General features: G+C 41.2%; 1 protein-coding gene across 1 annotated transcript; it reads right to left on the bottom strand.

Annotated features, from left to right (window-relative positions):
* Nucleotides 1-1,613: 1,613 nt before the first annotated feature.
* lrrn1 (leucine rich repeat neuronal 1) lies at nt 1,614-16,175 on the bottom strand. The gene is made up of 2 exons (XM_026168874.1): nt 15,700-16,175; nt 1,614-4,756 (listed from the first exon to the last, which is right to left on the bottom strand). The coding sequence occupies exon 2, from the start codon at nt 4,607-4,609 to the stop codon at nt 2,456-2,458; it is 2,154 nt and encodes a 717-aa protein (XP_026024659.1). The 5' UTR covers nt 4,610-4,756; nt 15,700-16,175; the 3' UTR covers nt 1,614-2,455.
* Between the last annotated feature and the right edge of the window lie 944 nt (nt 16,176-17,119).

The raw sequence follows: 17,119 nt of genomic DNA on the forward strand, positions 1-17,119 counted from the left end.
GCTTCACCTTCAGCGCAAAGACTGAGCTTCTCTCGCTCCGCACCTTTGAAAGCGTACATGATGTTTTAGTGGTTTCCCACCTGCAGGGTGTTGACCTTGTCAGTGGTATTTCAGGCTCCGGGGACTTCTCTCACTTGGCTGCCACAGCCTGCAGGTGGATGAAGGGAGGAGTTGTCATGGAAACCGGCCACTGGGATGGGACACGGTGCAGGCTCCGCCGCACGCTTTGAAAAGCTTTCATTGATAGCTGTCCCAATGAGCTGATTTCCGGTCTGTTACTAGGCTACCCGCTGAGTCTGTATAAAGGCTCGCCCATTTCCTGCAGATTAAAGGACTGCAGCGGATGTTTCAAAGTAGCACTTTCAATGCTCAGGTTTTACAAATGCCCGACCACTCATGAGGTGTCTTCTTCTTGCAGCATGAACAACATTCCTGATATTTCCTTGCACAATCTATAATGATTGTGTAAGTGTCCTGTGATGATATCTGTTCATTGAAAACTATAATTGATGACAGAGAAACAGCTGCTACACATAAAGTAATGAATGGCTGATGAACTGTCCATTGTTTTTCCCCCTGCAGCGTAGGAGATTTGTCTCCATTGCAGCAATAATTGAGGCGAAAAGGGGCGGAGAGAGCATGCAGGAGAATGAACATGTTGTCAGGGGAGACTAAACGGAGATCGTCTGATTGCACCACAAGGCCCAGAGCTGTCAGTCAACATCAGAAACAAACAGAGCTTCAGGACTCCCACCGGAAAGACACTTTTTCTAGACACAGAGCCATCCCATTTTGGATTTGCATTGCGATGTAGTTCTGGACCTCGCTAGGACAGTGCTGGGCTGCACATTACTCAACATGAATTTCTCTGTTTTGTTTTGTTTTTTGCAGAAAGGGCACTGCATAATTTTACTGACGGAGAAGCACAGATGATGCTAATAATATTCCAGCGAATGAAAATCCAACATGGCACACTGATTAATAATTTTCAGCCTGAGAAATGATGTATAATTTATGAAGCACAACATGCAAAATGAGAATATGAGACAGTTGGGTAATTATTAGAACGGTTGCCTGGTGGAAAACAGTGCTGCAGCCTTTACTGTAATTGTTGATTATCCACAGTCCCCATTTCCTTTGGTTTGTCTCGATTATGTTATACTTCCTGGGGTGTTTTCTTTCTATTATGGACTTGGGAATGCTATGGCAACAAAAACATCCACTGTCTTGGGTTTGATTGACTAAATTCTTGGTTTTTCAAGTTACTGTACCTACTCTAAGGCATATTGTGCAGTAATTATAGTCTTCTGAGAGAAGAATTTAAATTGTTCTATGATAACTGCATCTTCAATTTTCTTCCCATCAACACAGCCCAAGTCTAAGTGTTGACAGACTTGGGTTACAGCCTAACACCTACAGCTATTCTCATCATACTGATATTAATAAAACCCAACATAGGATATTAATAGATGATGAGTTTTCCCCTTTAAGAATAATTTCGGCTGTTAAACCTTTGCTTCGGTCTGTCATTCATCAATTAATCGATGGCTGCATGCACCACACAATGGTAAATGAATGGTATTGCAATAAAAAAAAAAGGCTTGGTGTTGAAATCATGGTTTAGAAAATGTGAGGAAAAAAGATTTTATTTAACTTGTTCCTCAACGAACAACATGTTGGTGTGTGTAAACCACAACAAAACCAGTGATTGTAGACATATTATAGCAAAATAAGAAACAAAGTATTTAAGAAAGTTAAAAAGCCTTACATCTAGTTACCTAGTTTATAACATTCATATTTCTATTGCTGGCTTACAGCAGTGGCTCTGCAAACTTAAACTCTAAATTAAACATATGGTTATTTTAACGGACAAAAAGAAACTTAAATCATAGCTGATACAACGTTACGGAAGAATTTCTAACATTATTCAATAGACAGTATATCAAGTCTAAACATACTTTGTCAGCTTATATTTGAGTTGATAGACAAATTAGTATATATATATATATATATTTCAGTGCACAACAGTCAACGGTGAAACTGTTTTACAAGAGAAAGAAAGATTACAGTCTCTAACAGTTTTGCCAGAGAAACGAATCAAAAACATCTTGGATTTCAGTTTTTTTTCCTTTGCTCACGCGTACCGAATCCGTGACGATGCTCATGCTGTGTTCATCGAAACGAGTACTAAAAGTAAAGCACAGTGACTACTAAGTCCAGGAAGCTAAACAAAGCTGCCGTGTTGTGTGTCAAACTGGGTAAAAAGGCAGTATGCTAAACTAGAGATTTGAAAATGGCGGTTCATCGCCCACTTCAGTCTGAGAGAACAAAAAATAAATAAATCAAGAAACAAGAAAAGGAAAAGGAAAAAAAAAATGCTCAGTTCACTTTTACACAAAGAAGCAAATATGTATATTTGTGCTCCTAAAACAGTGTCCCACTTGCAAAGCTGCTCTCACCACATGTAATAACTGCGTGTGGTGTCCACCTGGCTGGGTTTGGTCTCAGAAGAACCCTCTTTGTCCTTCTCACTGTCTGCCTCCCAAAGATTGATAAGGGGGGGGTACAGCTCATTTAGTGGTATTGATGAGGTTTTCTGCATATACTTTTTCAGGGAATGGTGATAATTTTTCCTCTTCCACCTCTTGGCAATGTAGACACCCAGGGAGGCCAGGCTGATGACTGCAAACACTGATCCCATGACTGCTGCAAGAGCAGTGTTGGTCCCTTGGTCTGACATTTCAACGGCGAAGGTAGCCTGCTTTGTCGTCACATTAACGCATGACTTTTGCGTTTGCTGGTGGATGTTTGAGACAGTGAGGCACACCTCATACTCCGTTGCTGGCTGTAAATGTGTCAGGTTGTATTCATGAACATCCACGGGTACTCTGGCAGTGTAAGTAATATGTGGGTTGTCTATTTTCATGGTTGCAGATGACCACTTGAGGTTAGAGGTCATTACATTGGAGTTTATTTTCCAGGCAACGAGAATTGAGTGAGATTCGGTCTGTTTGACATTGATCTTCATAAGCTGCGTGCTGTCTAACAGGGTGCCGTTCACCCTTATGGCAGTCACTCTAGTGTCAGCTCCCTCTGAGTTTTCGGCCACACAGGTATATCTGCCAGAGTCTTCTACTTGGATATGAGAAATTCTCAGTGTACCTTCACTACTGAGGCTGTACTTGTCAGATATGGTGTCGATGGATATCTTGTTTCCCATGGGCGTCACCCAGTAGATTTCAGGCTCTGGCTGGGACATGGCTCTGCAGTCCAAGTCCACAGTCACTCCAATGTCCAAATTTTGGTGGCTGGGGAAGGTATCGTGAGAAATCATGGGCAAGCACTGGTTTGCTAAGTTATTCTGCAAAACTTCACGCACATGCATACCCCTGAACTCTGTTGGCATGGCACAAAACATGGAAAGAGGTTCCATAAAGCGGACTGTTGTTTTGTTGGAGCTCATCCACTGGATGACACAGTCACAGCGCAGAGGGTTGCTATGGATGCTGATCTCTCGTAAGTTGGGCAGTGAGTCCACTGTGGACTGATAGAGGGCATTCAGAGCGTTATTGTTCAGCATAAGGCTCTCCAAAGCTGGAACATCACGAAAGGCCTGGCGGTGGATGTAAGAGAATTTAGGGTTGTTTGTAGCCTCCAATTTAGTGAGTTCAGGAAGATTATCCAAAGCATAACGGTCAATTGAAACTAGCTCTCCCATGTTGTTTATACCAAGCTCCTTCAGTCTCAGGATGTTCTTGAAATCTCCTTCTTGGATCTTGTGCACTGGGTTTTTGTTCAAATCCAAGAACTTAAGGTTAGGTAGTTTCTGAAGTGCTCTCTGAGGAACTCGGACAAGCTTGTTATCATAGAACGAGAGACTCTCAAGATTGTCAAGTCCTACTAAAGAATTTCCAGGAATGTCTGTCAAATCCATTCCAGCCAATACAAGGCTTCTCAGATTGCCCAGTGGTTTGAAATTAAAGTCCATTATTCCAACAACAGGATTCTCCCCAATCATTAGGATCTCTAGATTGGGTGTAGATTCAAACCACTGGCTGTTGATGGTCTTGAGTTTGTTGGAGTTGAGGTGAAGCCTGAGCAGATTATGGAGCCCAGAGAAGGCATTGGCAGAAATCGTGTTGATCTGATTATGGTTGATGTAGAGTTCCTGCAGGTTGCTGAGATCCTGCAGACAGTAATCGGGCATTTCAGTGATCTGGTTCTCCTCCAGGTGAAGTGTGGTGAGCTGGGACATATTGGTAAGACCAACATCTCGAATGCTACTGAAATTGTTCTGGGATAGGTCCAACTCAGTTAGGTTAAACAGCTGCTCTAGCTCCTCACTGGTCCTGGCAATATAGTTGCTCTGTAAGAGGAGAACCTGAGTGTCACTGGAAAGATTTCCTGGAATGCGTGTCAGACGAAGATCATTGCAGTCTACAGTGATGGCTTCTCTGTACGTGGACTGGGGGGTAAACCAGGGTCGGATCTCACACACGCACAGCTGGGGGCACTCATTGCTCTGGACAAAAGATAACCCTGCTGATACCAGGATCAGGCCAATAAACACCTGGCCCAGAAAAAGGCAGTCTAACCTCCATCTAGCCATGATGGAGAGGGACAGCAGGTGGGTCCAATGACTTGGGAAAACGGTGTGTTACAGTCATCAACCAGACTTTCCACAGATTATGTCCTTAAGTCCATGAAATCAAATGCTCAGGAAATTCACAGCAGGATCTTTGAGTTTCAGGATAACCTGAAAAGAAGAAGAAAACATGTATGTCATTATACTGAAAATAATCTCCATCTCATTTTTAGAATATAAAGGGTTGATACTTTTTAGCTAGCTTGTTATCTTGGCCCTAAGATTTGAAAAGACAACACCAGTACCGGTTTGTTGTCCAGACTGGAATAGCAACTATTTCCATATCCAGACACTGGTGCTAATTCAAGCTTTACAAATATCTTTGTTGCCCCGAAAATGGATCTTAGGGTGTATCCCCACTATGGGTACTGTGTCCGAGCACCTCTGATCTTTGTACTGCACTCCAGAGTTCTTGAAGATGTTGGCCCAGATGATGTTCAGTTGGACTTGAGCATAGTATACACGTAGTGTGATTACTGAGCAACCAAACACAGAACCCAAATCCTTCCTCAATGACAGCTGCCCTTGTAAAAATGAAGTAATTAACAAATCTATAAGGCATGTGAGAGGACAGTGTGTCACTGCTTCCAAATATGGACTCAATTAAGCCACAAAATGTTAAAAGAAAATCAGAAACTTCCTTAAGCTCTGCAAGAGCACTTCTCAAAAGCGTGAATGTGCGTGGGAGAGAATGGGTTGAAATGCTGAGACAACGTGAAGTGTGCTCAGGCCAGAATCATTAGGTGCAGTGTGAGCACTTACCAGTGGGGGGATGGGAGGAGGGGATAGCAATTGTGCTTGGGCAAGGTACAGGTGCAACTGAGACCAGCCTAGTATATCCTTAATGACTTTTGTGCCTCTCTGACTGTTCTTTTTGCATATCTCACTCACTGTTGGATGAAACATGATACAGAAATTTATGTTAAAACTTAAGTGAGCCTATATTATAACATGGTACATGGTAAAGATTATACCCGCTAAAGATCAGTATTGTTGCTGCCGTGGGCGTGTTAGTATGCTGATATTAGCATTTAGGTCAAAGCGCTACTGTGTCACAGTACACCTCACAGTTACCCCGACATGGATGTATCCTCTGCTTAATCTTGTTATCTGTAGGAATTAATGAAATATCAAAGATCGTTAATGTCTCTCATAAATGCAGCAATTACACAAGACAGAAGATTAAGTAAGAACAACTGCCTCTCCACTATCCTTGTGAGACTTGTCATTATTTGCAGCATCAACAGTTTTGAGAAAATGCAATTTCAGCTCATTACAATGCATGCACAAAACACTGCTCTGAACTACTTGGAAACAGCTCATATTCCATCGAGGGCTTTCATCTCTCCAACAGGCCCATAAGGACTCGATCATTAGCTTCTCCGAACATCATTACACCCTGTGAGATATTGGTACATGCCAAGCCTCAAAGAAAACAAAAAAAAGATGCACTGCTTAATTTTTAATGCAGTGTCTTCAGCATTCAGAATTTGGGGCAAACATGAAAAAAAATGATTTCAGCGGGCCTAGGATTTTTTTTTTTTTTCACAAATAGCTGAATATAGAAAGAAGAATGTCAAAAGTTTATTTGTTCAGCTCTAACAAGGCTTAAGACTACAAATTCAAGGAGTGGGTTGTTAGTTGTGAGAAGAAGAGAAACCTTGATCTGGCCATGCAGTCGCTTTGTTTAAGGAGTAGGAGCTTTAAGTGGTGTGATGGGCATCTGCTAGCCCATATGGCAGTAACACCTACTTCACGGAGTTGGAAGATAGAGCATTAAATCTGGCAGCTTTTACTTGAAAGCACTGCCACGTTTTAGACCCCTCATTGTGTATGACAGCAAGTGAAATACAGTCATTACATTTTTATCTAGGACTGATAATGCTGACTTTGGTGTGGACGTCAATATTGCAGCTACCCTACAGAAACTTTACTCTGACTCCTTGACTTTTCCACTGGATGAATTCAGATTATGTTGGTGATGCTCCAGGCAGTTCTTTTAGTGCACCCACGGTTGCTGTTTTGAGTGAATTGTCTCAATAATCATTGGATGCACTGCCAATAAAATATATCTAACTTGCCCTTTTGCCTCTGGAGATGAAATGTAAGATTTTTTTGTGCAGCCACAACTTTTTAAAATCCAACGCTGTTTTTTATTCATTTATTTGTTGAGTATTTTCTCTCAAAATCAGACACAAAGGTAAAGAAATTCCCATCAGCTTCAGCTGTGCTTACTGCCTGTTAGCAAATGCTAACATACTTAAAAGCCAAACTAAGATATGGGAAGGCTTACCAATATGATAGCTATGATAATACTACATTATCATTGTCTCTGTTATTAATGTAAGCACATCAACTTTAGCACTTGGCTTAAAGCGATGCTGCGCAGCTTTACATTCAACATCCTTTCTTCTATTTTCGATTTGTTTACATCTTTACAGCACAAATGCATTTCTCCCACTTAATAACTATTGTCACTGCTGTATCTTTACTAATGCTAATTAGTAATATTAGGTTGTCCTCAGTGGTTTTTCAGTAAACCACAGAGACACTTAAGCTACCCCCTAAGTTAATTAGGTCTATTTAGGCCTCCACCCACCCAGTGTAGAGCCACACAGCAGCCTTCACAATGGTTCCACCTTCTTTGTGGTCAACACCAGCTTAAGAAGATACCGCTTAAGAGGCTTTCGAGCAAGAAAGCTGAGTAATACATCTGAATGCAAACTGCCTGGCAACAGCACCAAGGAGACAGCAACGCGACTCTGTTCCGCCTATACCAGGGATTCCCCTTGGACAGGGCGGAGCATTGGTGAGACAGATCTTGTTTTTAAGCTAAAGGCTGGTATTTTGTGACGATTGCTGCGTACGCAGTCGGGGTTTGGCAGATGGAGATGATGAAGTGCAGATTAGCTGGGTGTAGTGTACTGGAATCAGACCCAGAGGAGAGAAACAGGTCACTTGGCACTTTAATTAATAGCAGCACATCAGTGGAATCTAAGACTAGAGAGCGCGAGAGCAGCGTTAATGCACGGATAATCTCGTTACAGAAAGAATTGTTTAAGTGCTTGTTTGTCACTTGGTCAATGACTAAATGTTCTGTTGTTATACAGTATTTAAAATGATTTAGCTGAGTTCATGGGAATATCTTCAGAAACATGGATAAAGATGATGACAGTATATGTAACCTTTTTAAACTTGTTCTGTAAATATTGAAATTGTTTTGCATAAAAGAGCACAATTAATGATAAAGGTCCATTCTGACACTGTTAGATCAGTGTCATCCTAATGAAATGACGTGTTTCAAAGCAGTGTTTAAATCCATATCCACGACATACGACTGCAAAACATGTTTAAAATATGCCACACATCAACATTATAAGGCAGATGTAGGAATATATTATTGTCTGCCCTCCTGTATTTAACACTGTCAATGGAAAATTGTATTTAGTAGTCAGTATAATCTTTTAGTGATATAAGTTTGCTTATGGTAGGATGCTGTTTGTAGTTATTTGTATTAGGAAATGTTTAACCATGTATACTTAGAGGCATATAATCAATTGTGTAGTGACAAGATGTGTGATCTCTAGCAGGCTGCAGGCTTGGTTCACCCCCCACATCCTGGGAGCATGGGAGAGGTCGCACCTTGTTTTATTGTTTTAACGTAGCTATGTCTGTTTTAGTCTAAGTGCTTTAACTGCTGGACTTCCTCACCGTGCCATCTAGGGTGGGGGAGACTACCCTCTTTATGACCAAGGATGTACCTTTTGTGTTTGTATGTTATATGACCCTTTTGATCAGCAGTGACACACACACACACACACACACACACACACACACACACACACACACACACACACACACACACACACACACACACACACACACACACACACATACGCTCAAGAGTATAAATAAAGACCAGGGCAGTTCTCTCACTGGAGTCTCTTAGTGTGGAGACTGCCCTTGCTAGCAAGAACTTCTGTGTGTTTCTCTTCTCTGAGTCTTTACTGAAGAAGTGTTTTAGAACATTTTCCCTAACAAACACAAATGGGGATAATCTTAAATTCTCCCCGCCTGCTGAATGCTGACAACTTTGTCAGCTTTGTCCTCTTTATACAATGTAAGATTAAGAAGTTTCTTATCCCTTTTGGTACTGTACATAAAACACAACTAATACTTTAAATGCTGTTTTGATATATCTACAACCATGTAAAAGGTGAAAATTACATAAATATCAGAATCCTGATTTTTTTTCCAAACACAGGGTGAAAGATGTCTGGGGCCAAAACTGATAAAGGTTGCACAAGTCAATTGTGAGCACAAATACACAGGGAAGCTTAAAGAACCCAGGAGGTGGAGGAAAAATCAACAACACAACAGCAAAGGCAGGAAAGAGGAAAAACCAGGTTTTAACCACAGGTACCTCTGAACCTGTGAATGGGACACTTGAACCAAACGCCACAGCTTGAGATTTCAGCTCTGTCACCTCAGACATTAATAGCAGTTTGTTATGAAGTGTTTTGTGTCACCTTCTCATCACACCGATGGGTAGGTGTTTTAACATCACAGCTCACAGAAATGCATCGGTAACCTGAACTGCAAAACTTCTCAACTCTTCGACAGACACACATTTATTTTTCATTAGTCTGCTTGACTCTTTTTCATTTCAGCTCTCATGACTACTTTTGCTGTATAATTACACATTTTACCCACACAGGCACACTTCAGATAGGTTTCAATGCAATGACTGCAAAAAAGAAAAAAAAAGATCAGTTTCACAATTCCTTCCACAGGAAACTGAATGATTTTCTCTGCCACCTTCATCATTAGTGGGTTAAGTCTATTAATACAATATCTACGCAGTTAGGAAAATGATCTTATGGTAATCACAGCAGCCCTTAGAGTGAAGCCAGATGCACCTATTAACGCTAATGGGGGATTGTGGCTTGCTTTCTAAATTTCAGATCTTGGCAGTGTCCTTTAATGATTCATTTCCTGGGATTTGACAAAATGCATTAAGCTCATCTCGTGGTAGGGCAGAACTTTTTCATAGTGCCAAAAGAAATTAACTTAATTACCCCGGGTGGGCACAAACGGACACCTGTGAAAACAGCTGCACATTATCTATGGAAGACTTGATTTCTGCTGTGCAATGCTCTGGTGAGACACATCACAAAGACAAGACATTATTAAGATGAAATTTAGGCATTTGTTGGTTATTTAAGCTGTGTCTAATGCAAAGCACATCCATCTTTTGCATCACAGTATCTCACGGTTACTCAGCTTCCTCCTTTCAAAAAAAGTGAGCTGACCCCGCCGTTTAGTTAGCCCTCAATCCACTGATACCTCAGTGGATACTCAAGCATCACAACAGGGCGCATAGCTCACATGTAGATTACATAGAATGTGAAAAGGAGGCTTTTATAACATTTGTTCAAATTGTTACATGCATAATTAAATTAATAAGTACACGCAGGTGCCAAATCATGTTTTTTTGTAACTCTGTTTCCTCACCTTCCTGTCTTCTTTCCTGTCTTGTCACTTTTTAATAAAGGCAAAAGACAAAAATAAATCTGAAAAAAGAAAGAAAAAAAAAAAACAATTACAGCTCGTTTTCACCAGCTGCACATGTGTGCTTCAATAAAAGCTCTCAAAGATTAAAAAACATACAAAAGAAAAGCTGAAACCAACAGGCAATTTATTAATTTGTTTCATATGCTCTAAATCAAAAACATTTTAACAAATAATTTCCCCATTGTTATTATGATGGGTCCCATTTATTTGGCTAACTTCGAAGCTCATCCACTTAGCATGGATAGCGGCAGGTACAGAGTCTGTCAGTACAACAGAGTCTGTCATGCTGTAAAAGCCGACCCCGGTCAGTTTAGAAACTTTTGATGCAATACTTAAAATTTCACACTCTAATGGGAACCGGGACACATGGCATTTACATCTGACCTCACACATCCCTAAAAATATCACATTTGTCTGCAGGAACTGGTGAGCCACAGGTCATGACCTGGCTAATATGCTAAGACTGTGTTTGATAATGCATCCAGTTTCCCTGCATCAATATCTGTAGAACATGTCTGTGATGAGCACTTAATCGTGGTTCCTGTGTGTGCAGTGGAATATGTCATAAAGCAGCGGTCCACAACCTTTTTTGCGCCATGGACCGGTTTATGCCTGACATTATTTTCACGGACCGGCCTTTAAGGTGTCGCGGATAAATGCAACAAAATAAAACCAGTACCGGTACCGAAAAAAAGAAGATTTATTCATAACACACGAGAAAAGACCCAGGAAAACCGAGTTAACGATAAAAACGATAACAAAATAAAGCTGAAAACCGATAAAAACCCTGAAAACCATACATTTCACACCTGAGCCTCAACTCTCGCGGCCCGGTACCAAATGACTCATGGACCAGTACTGGTCCGAGGCCCGGGGGTTGGGGACCGCTGTCATAAAGTACAAAAGGTCTCTCTCTGAAAACGTTCAAGCTACTAAATTATGATGTCTGTCTGATTGCATTTTTCCCCTTAAATGTAACATCAACTGAGCGTAACATGCAAAATATGAAAAGGAGATTTAATAAATGGATAACAAGAGTTTTGCATTAGGGCTCTCTCGGGAGCCTGAAATAGAACTCTCCCTTCTGGTCCAGGTTCACCTTTTAAGTTTTACTTTATTAGTGTGCACGGATTAAAAAGACAAAACAAAACAAAAAAACAGATAAAACAGAAATGAGGGAAAACAAATTACAGGCGGAGCAGGTGAGATAAACAACCCCAGGGTGGCTATAAACACATCATGACACAAAGGGAACCAAAGTGAGGTGACAAAAACACTCCTGAATTAGATGAGAGAACCTGAGTGACGGGAAGCGATATGTTCTACAAATAACACAACAAGAGGTCGAAGTGAAAAATATAATCTACCTAAAATGTCAGTTAACAAAATAATGATAATTATATATTATAATAATATTGTATAATGTAATAATAATAATAATGGTTAAACCTTCCTCGGCGGCTCTTGCAATGTAAACTTTTTATTATTATTATTATTATTATTATTATTATTATTATTATTAGGATGATGAGGTCATCCGCACTTTTCACTTGCCTTCCTTGCAGGGTCTCAAATAGCCGGTGTTACGTACACGTTCATGTATTTTTGGAGAGCACTGTGACAAATTAGTCACCATGCTGGATTTCTGCCATATATTAACATATGAGCAAGTGTGAAGGCTCAAGTGATTTCATAGCAGATGACTCACTTTAGGGTTTCCCTGGCTGGAAATGACAGGGCTACTTCATCACCAGGAATGTACGCATTATTTATTTTACAACAGCTTCATTTCTACACTTCTTAAAATTGTTTCACCTTCAGCCAGAGAGCCCACGATTTCCAGTGTGTAGAAATCTGCATTTAGTGCATTTGATGCATACTGAAAGTCTGAATTACACAACAGAGTCTCGGAGGAACAACAGTGAGTGAGATCTTATAGTAAGCGGGACATGCAGACGTTGAAATGGCACAAAACAGGCGGTTTGAACTTGCTACTGATCCCAAAAAACCCCCCCAGTACAGGATAAATTACCCAGACAAAAGCTGAAACGACTAAACAGTCAAATGAATAGTCAATCAATAGAAAATTAACCAGAAACTGTCTCCAAAGTGATGATTTAAATCTTAGCTAACTGAATATATTTGGGTTTTGGAGTGTCTTCTGAAAATGGGATTATCAGCAATGTCACCTCTGAGGATGGAAAACGATAATTGCCACTTTTTAAACCAGCTTTTCCCCTGACTTTTAAAACAGCCGATGAGAAAAATAATAGGGAAGAAATTTTTTAAAATAAAACGTCTCCATGGACCGAATTAAACTTGAGCCTGTTTATGGGCTTTTTAATAGCAAAGAGAATGACAGATATCAACTTTGAAGCAGTAAAGAGTGACAGTAAAGCTGCAAGGACATTAGTGCTGATAATTATTTTTAATGATGATCTTTGTTCAGTTACTGATGTCACTTTTGTCTACTTTTTTCTCACCTCTACATATGTATCTATTTATGGGAAGACTAAAAGCAATTCACCAATGACTGATGACCTGTTATAACTGGATGATGTTCCTATAAGCTACTGCTGCAGCAGCAATGTGTTTGTTAAAGATCTCAAAGTGCTGACTGAAAAAAGTCAAAAAGGACTGTGCTTTTCATTTAATTTCCACAAAAGTCACAGTGACACACCTTCCTACAAATGTTCTAAATATCACCCGACAGGTGTATGAGAGAACACAGTGTCCAGTGCTGTTGGATCAGCTTTTAATCAGCCAAGTCCCTGGTACGAAGACTGTGTGATGTTGGATTGCTGCCTTCTGCACGCTCTAGCCTGGCAACTCCTGTCAACTTTGCCAAAACTACACACGTCTGTTGCGGGCTGCTTACTGCTGTGTTCTACGTTTTATAAAGGAAATCAGTGGATAACATCAAAGCCTGACTGTCCTGAAAAATTCCAGGGTTTTTTGGGGGGAGAAGAACTTTTTCTCTCTTTTTTTTTTTTTTTACCTTTTTCATACTTTGTTTTGTCAAAGCTTTTTTTTTTTCAGGTCTTCCTCTATGATCCTAAAGACTTCTTCTTCAACTGTGATCACACCAGATGCACAAATGTTTTATTAAACTCTTACATGTGTGAATACATGCCATTTATCTGGTCAAAGAGGAAGTGATAAGAGCATAAATGATCAAAGCGTGCAAATATAAAATATGTTTTATAGTTACAAAGCTGATTAAAGGTGCGCACCATAAATTTTACACATGGATTTCAGTTTATGGACACAAAAAGCTTTACTTAGCTGGGGAAATGTGGCAAACAATATATTTTGTAACTCTGAAACATGCTTTTGAACACTTACATACACAAAAAAATCCCTGATATCAAGCTACATTCTGGGAAAAGCAGGATGCTGTGGTTTAAGCGCTGATTCACATGAAACTGAGACTGAAGGTCAACAGAAGAGTCATTTTCTGCCATCATTTTTTTACACCAATTCCCTTAACTGCACTGGGTGCAAGGCAGATATTCTAGTAAATACAACCTTTTATGCTTTTGTTAATTTTACAGAAGCTCTCCAGCAAAGCTATTTTAGAATTTGGAAAGCAATCCCAGAGCTTCCTGCTATGACGATCCTACTTTCACCAAGCTGGTAAATCTGCCTAGTTAAAAGCTTAAACTGCACCTGTGACACCTAACCTGCAGCACTTGGAGTTAAATTATTTCAAAAGATGATGTTAGTTGAATGACAGTTAAGTGTGTTATGTAAGCAAATAGACTCTTTCCTGTCAAGCCCCTGACGGGTCGGAGAGGAGTGCTGGAAGAAAAGGAACAACAACAGGACAAAATAAGTTTAAAAAAAGAAAGAGAGACACTGAAGACCAAAAACAGCTGTCGCAGATTTTCACTATGATTAGCACTCAGTTTCCATTCACTCCAACCAACTTCTGTTATCACTCGTCTGTTCTCCACACTGGGACTTTAATAACACACTACCACCTATCACTTAAGCCCTCCCACCATACCATGCACGCAGCCTGTATACTAATGTCTTTACCAAAGTGTCTGTGGAAGACAAAGCTTCAACGCCTCAGCCCTTCTTACAGGAATAATAGTGAGTATTTATAGACTCGGGACCTAACTGTCGGTGGTGGGGGTGGGGGCTTTAACCTCCCTCCCATGAGTTTCGATGTCTCCTAAAAACCCTACACAGAGATAGATGTAGAGAAAGACACCTGCAACATATGCACAGTAGGAGACTCTGTGTGTGTGTGTGTGTGTGTGTGTGTGTGTGTGTGTGTGTGTGTGTGTGTGTGTGTGTGTGTGTGTGTGTGTGTGTGTGAAAAAGAGAGCCTGGTGGTGTGTGCGCACTTTGTCCATGTGAGACCAGATGCTCCCTTGGCATGAAAAAGAAAATCAATCAGGTGATCCTGCCTCATCCAGCTCACTCGGTTGTGATGAACGATTTGACCTTCTGTTTGCTTTGCAAATCTGAGTGAAAGAATCAACTGAAGAAGGCCAAGCGAATGTCCAACCTTTAAACACTATTAACTCTACTAAAAAAACTGCACAGAGAAGCCTCTAATGTTAAATTGCTGAGGCGGCACTTTAATTTGACCCACAGCTCTCTGCGAGGAAACACGACTCTGGGCGCTTTGGGTTCGGGAAGAGGCCATAGACAGCAGAAATATAAATAATAATAAAAATAAAGAAAAAGTGAGGCGATTACGCAAGACTCCACGCATTAAAACACTCAAAAACAAACCTGAACTCTCTACAGCGAACCCCACGTCTGCCTGAAGTTTAGTTGAGTGATGCAAGGAAGCGGCAGCAGTCTCCCGTCACAAAAGCGCAACAGCTGCAGCGACACAAGCAGCGTTTGTGAGCCACAATGGACCCCCCGCTAATGCAACCCCATTCTCAGCACAGCATCTTTCGCAGTGGGCCCCCTCCCCTCCCTCATAAGGAGACTCTGGCGACTATTTTTTTTCTCGCTTAAACCGGAGGGATCGAGACATCTGCCGACACACTTTAACATTAATATGCAAATCACATCCACGCGCATCGCCGAGCACGCCGCACTTAGCCCCCGCTGGCACGGCAAGTGCCGCAACGAGATCAAAGTTTGTTTTCGGTGGAATAAGATTCGAGGCGTAATAAGAGTCGAAACGTGTCGTGCACTGTAAGGTTAAACGCTCTCACGTGTGTTCAGAGAAGACTGCAAACCTGAACTGATGGGCTGAAACCAGACTGCATGCATAAAAAAATGCCCTTGAGTGCGTCTGCATCCTAAATATACCCAAACTCGTTGCGTGTCTCTTGCAGGGGGAGACGGATATCCACACTCTGTGAATCACTACACACATCAAACATCACTAATCTCTTTCTTGCATCTTCGTTTTCATTTCTTTCTTATAGAAATTGCAGTTCATGAGAGGAAACTAACGCGATAAAGCAGAGGGAACCTCTCCTTCCCCTCCTCCTGTCGGGTCTCACCTTGTTGGCATTCCAGTCTGATGTTCCCGAGCGCACGGGGTCCTTTATCCAGACAAACGCGTCAGCACACAACAATAAACGCCACCGGTGCCAAGTGAACGGGGCTCATCAAACAGCGTCCTAACACATATTCCGGTATCCCGGTGGGTTCAGCTGGCGGCTGTTTACAGCGATTTGTCGCTCCGAGTATCCGATCAGTCCCAGGGCGCCTCGGAGAGAGGCATGGTGTGGTCTGCACAGAGATCTTGAACCTGCTGCAACCCGCCACCGACTGCGTTGTCGCTCCGATATTCCTCCGCTCTGCCACAACCACAATCACCACCGCCACAGCCTGCACCTCCTCCTCCTACGGATGGGAGAAGAAAAATTATAAAAACACCTGGCGCTGTCCAGACCGCTCAGCTGATTACCCAGCAGGCTATTGGCTGAGAGCGCCTGTCTGTCACCGCCGGCCAAAGCAAAGCAGAGCACCATCTGCTCCGGGCTTGTGATGAGAACAAAGGCAGGAGAGGGCGGCGGGGTGGCGGAGCATGGGGCGTGGGGCATGGGGGGAGGATGTGTGTGGGTTGGGGGTTTGGGGGTGAAGTGGTGGACCTACAACTTCCCCTTTTAGCCTCCTTTAGATGCAAACCTCGAAGACAATATAATGTGTTACTGGACACGGGAGAATTCTTTGGATTATTATTATTATTATTATTATTATTATTATTATTATTATTATTATGTTCTAAATCCGAACATCGACTCCTGAGTTGAATGTTCGATTCTAAAAAGGATTCTAAAGTTCCTAAAATAAGTTATGATACACATATTAATGAAAACTCAGGAATATTTCAATTTTAGTGGATGGAAGAAATTAAGATGGGAGCCTCGTCATCATGAAAAATGTCGTCGTGGCTTGCAAAACATACTGTAAAGCATACTGTGATATAGACAAACAGTGCTGATAAAACAATTTTTGTTCATTCTGAGATAGTAAGATGGCAATGAAAGAGTTCCACGAAGAATAAGCAAATTGGGCAATCCAGGATACCATAAAAAAAACCTAAACAACTAAACAATGAAGCACACATGATGCCAACTGGTTTTCTTTAACCTCACTATAATCTGCACTACTCTCTTGGCACAAGTGGACGTCATACAGGCTTGGTTATAGGGAGGTAGTAACCCAAATGCAATGGATGTTTCCATTGTAACTGTCACAGGCTGGGTCTCCGATCCAGCACTCTGAGTTTTCTTTGTATTTTTTGATATGTTATTAGTTTGTGTTATTTCCTATTTTGCCTTTAGTTTAGGCAGTTATTGGTTATTGTTCCTGGGTTTTCTATGTTTTGGGGTTTGGTATTTATTCATCACGTGTTGGGTCTGTTGTGTTGTCATGTTTAGTTGTTAGTATTTCCTGTTTTATTTTGACAATGTC

This window comes from Astatotilapia calliptera, chromosome 5, assembly GCF_900246225.1.
Source record: "Astatotilapia calliptera chromosome 5, fAstCal1.2, whole genome shotgun sequence".
Classification (NCBI taxonomy): Eukaryota; Metazoa; Chordata; class Actinopteri; order Cichliformes; family Cichlidae; genus Astatotilapia; species Astatotilapia calliptera.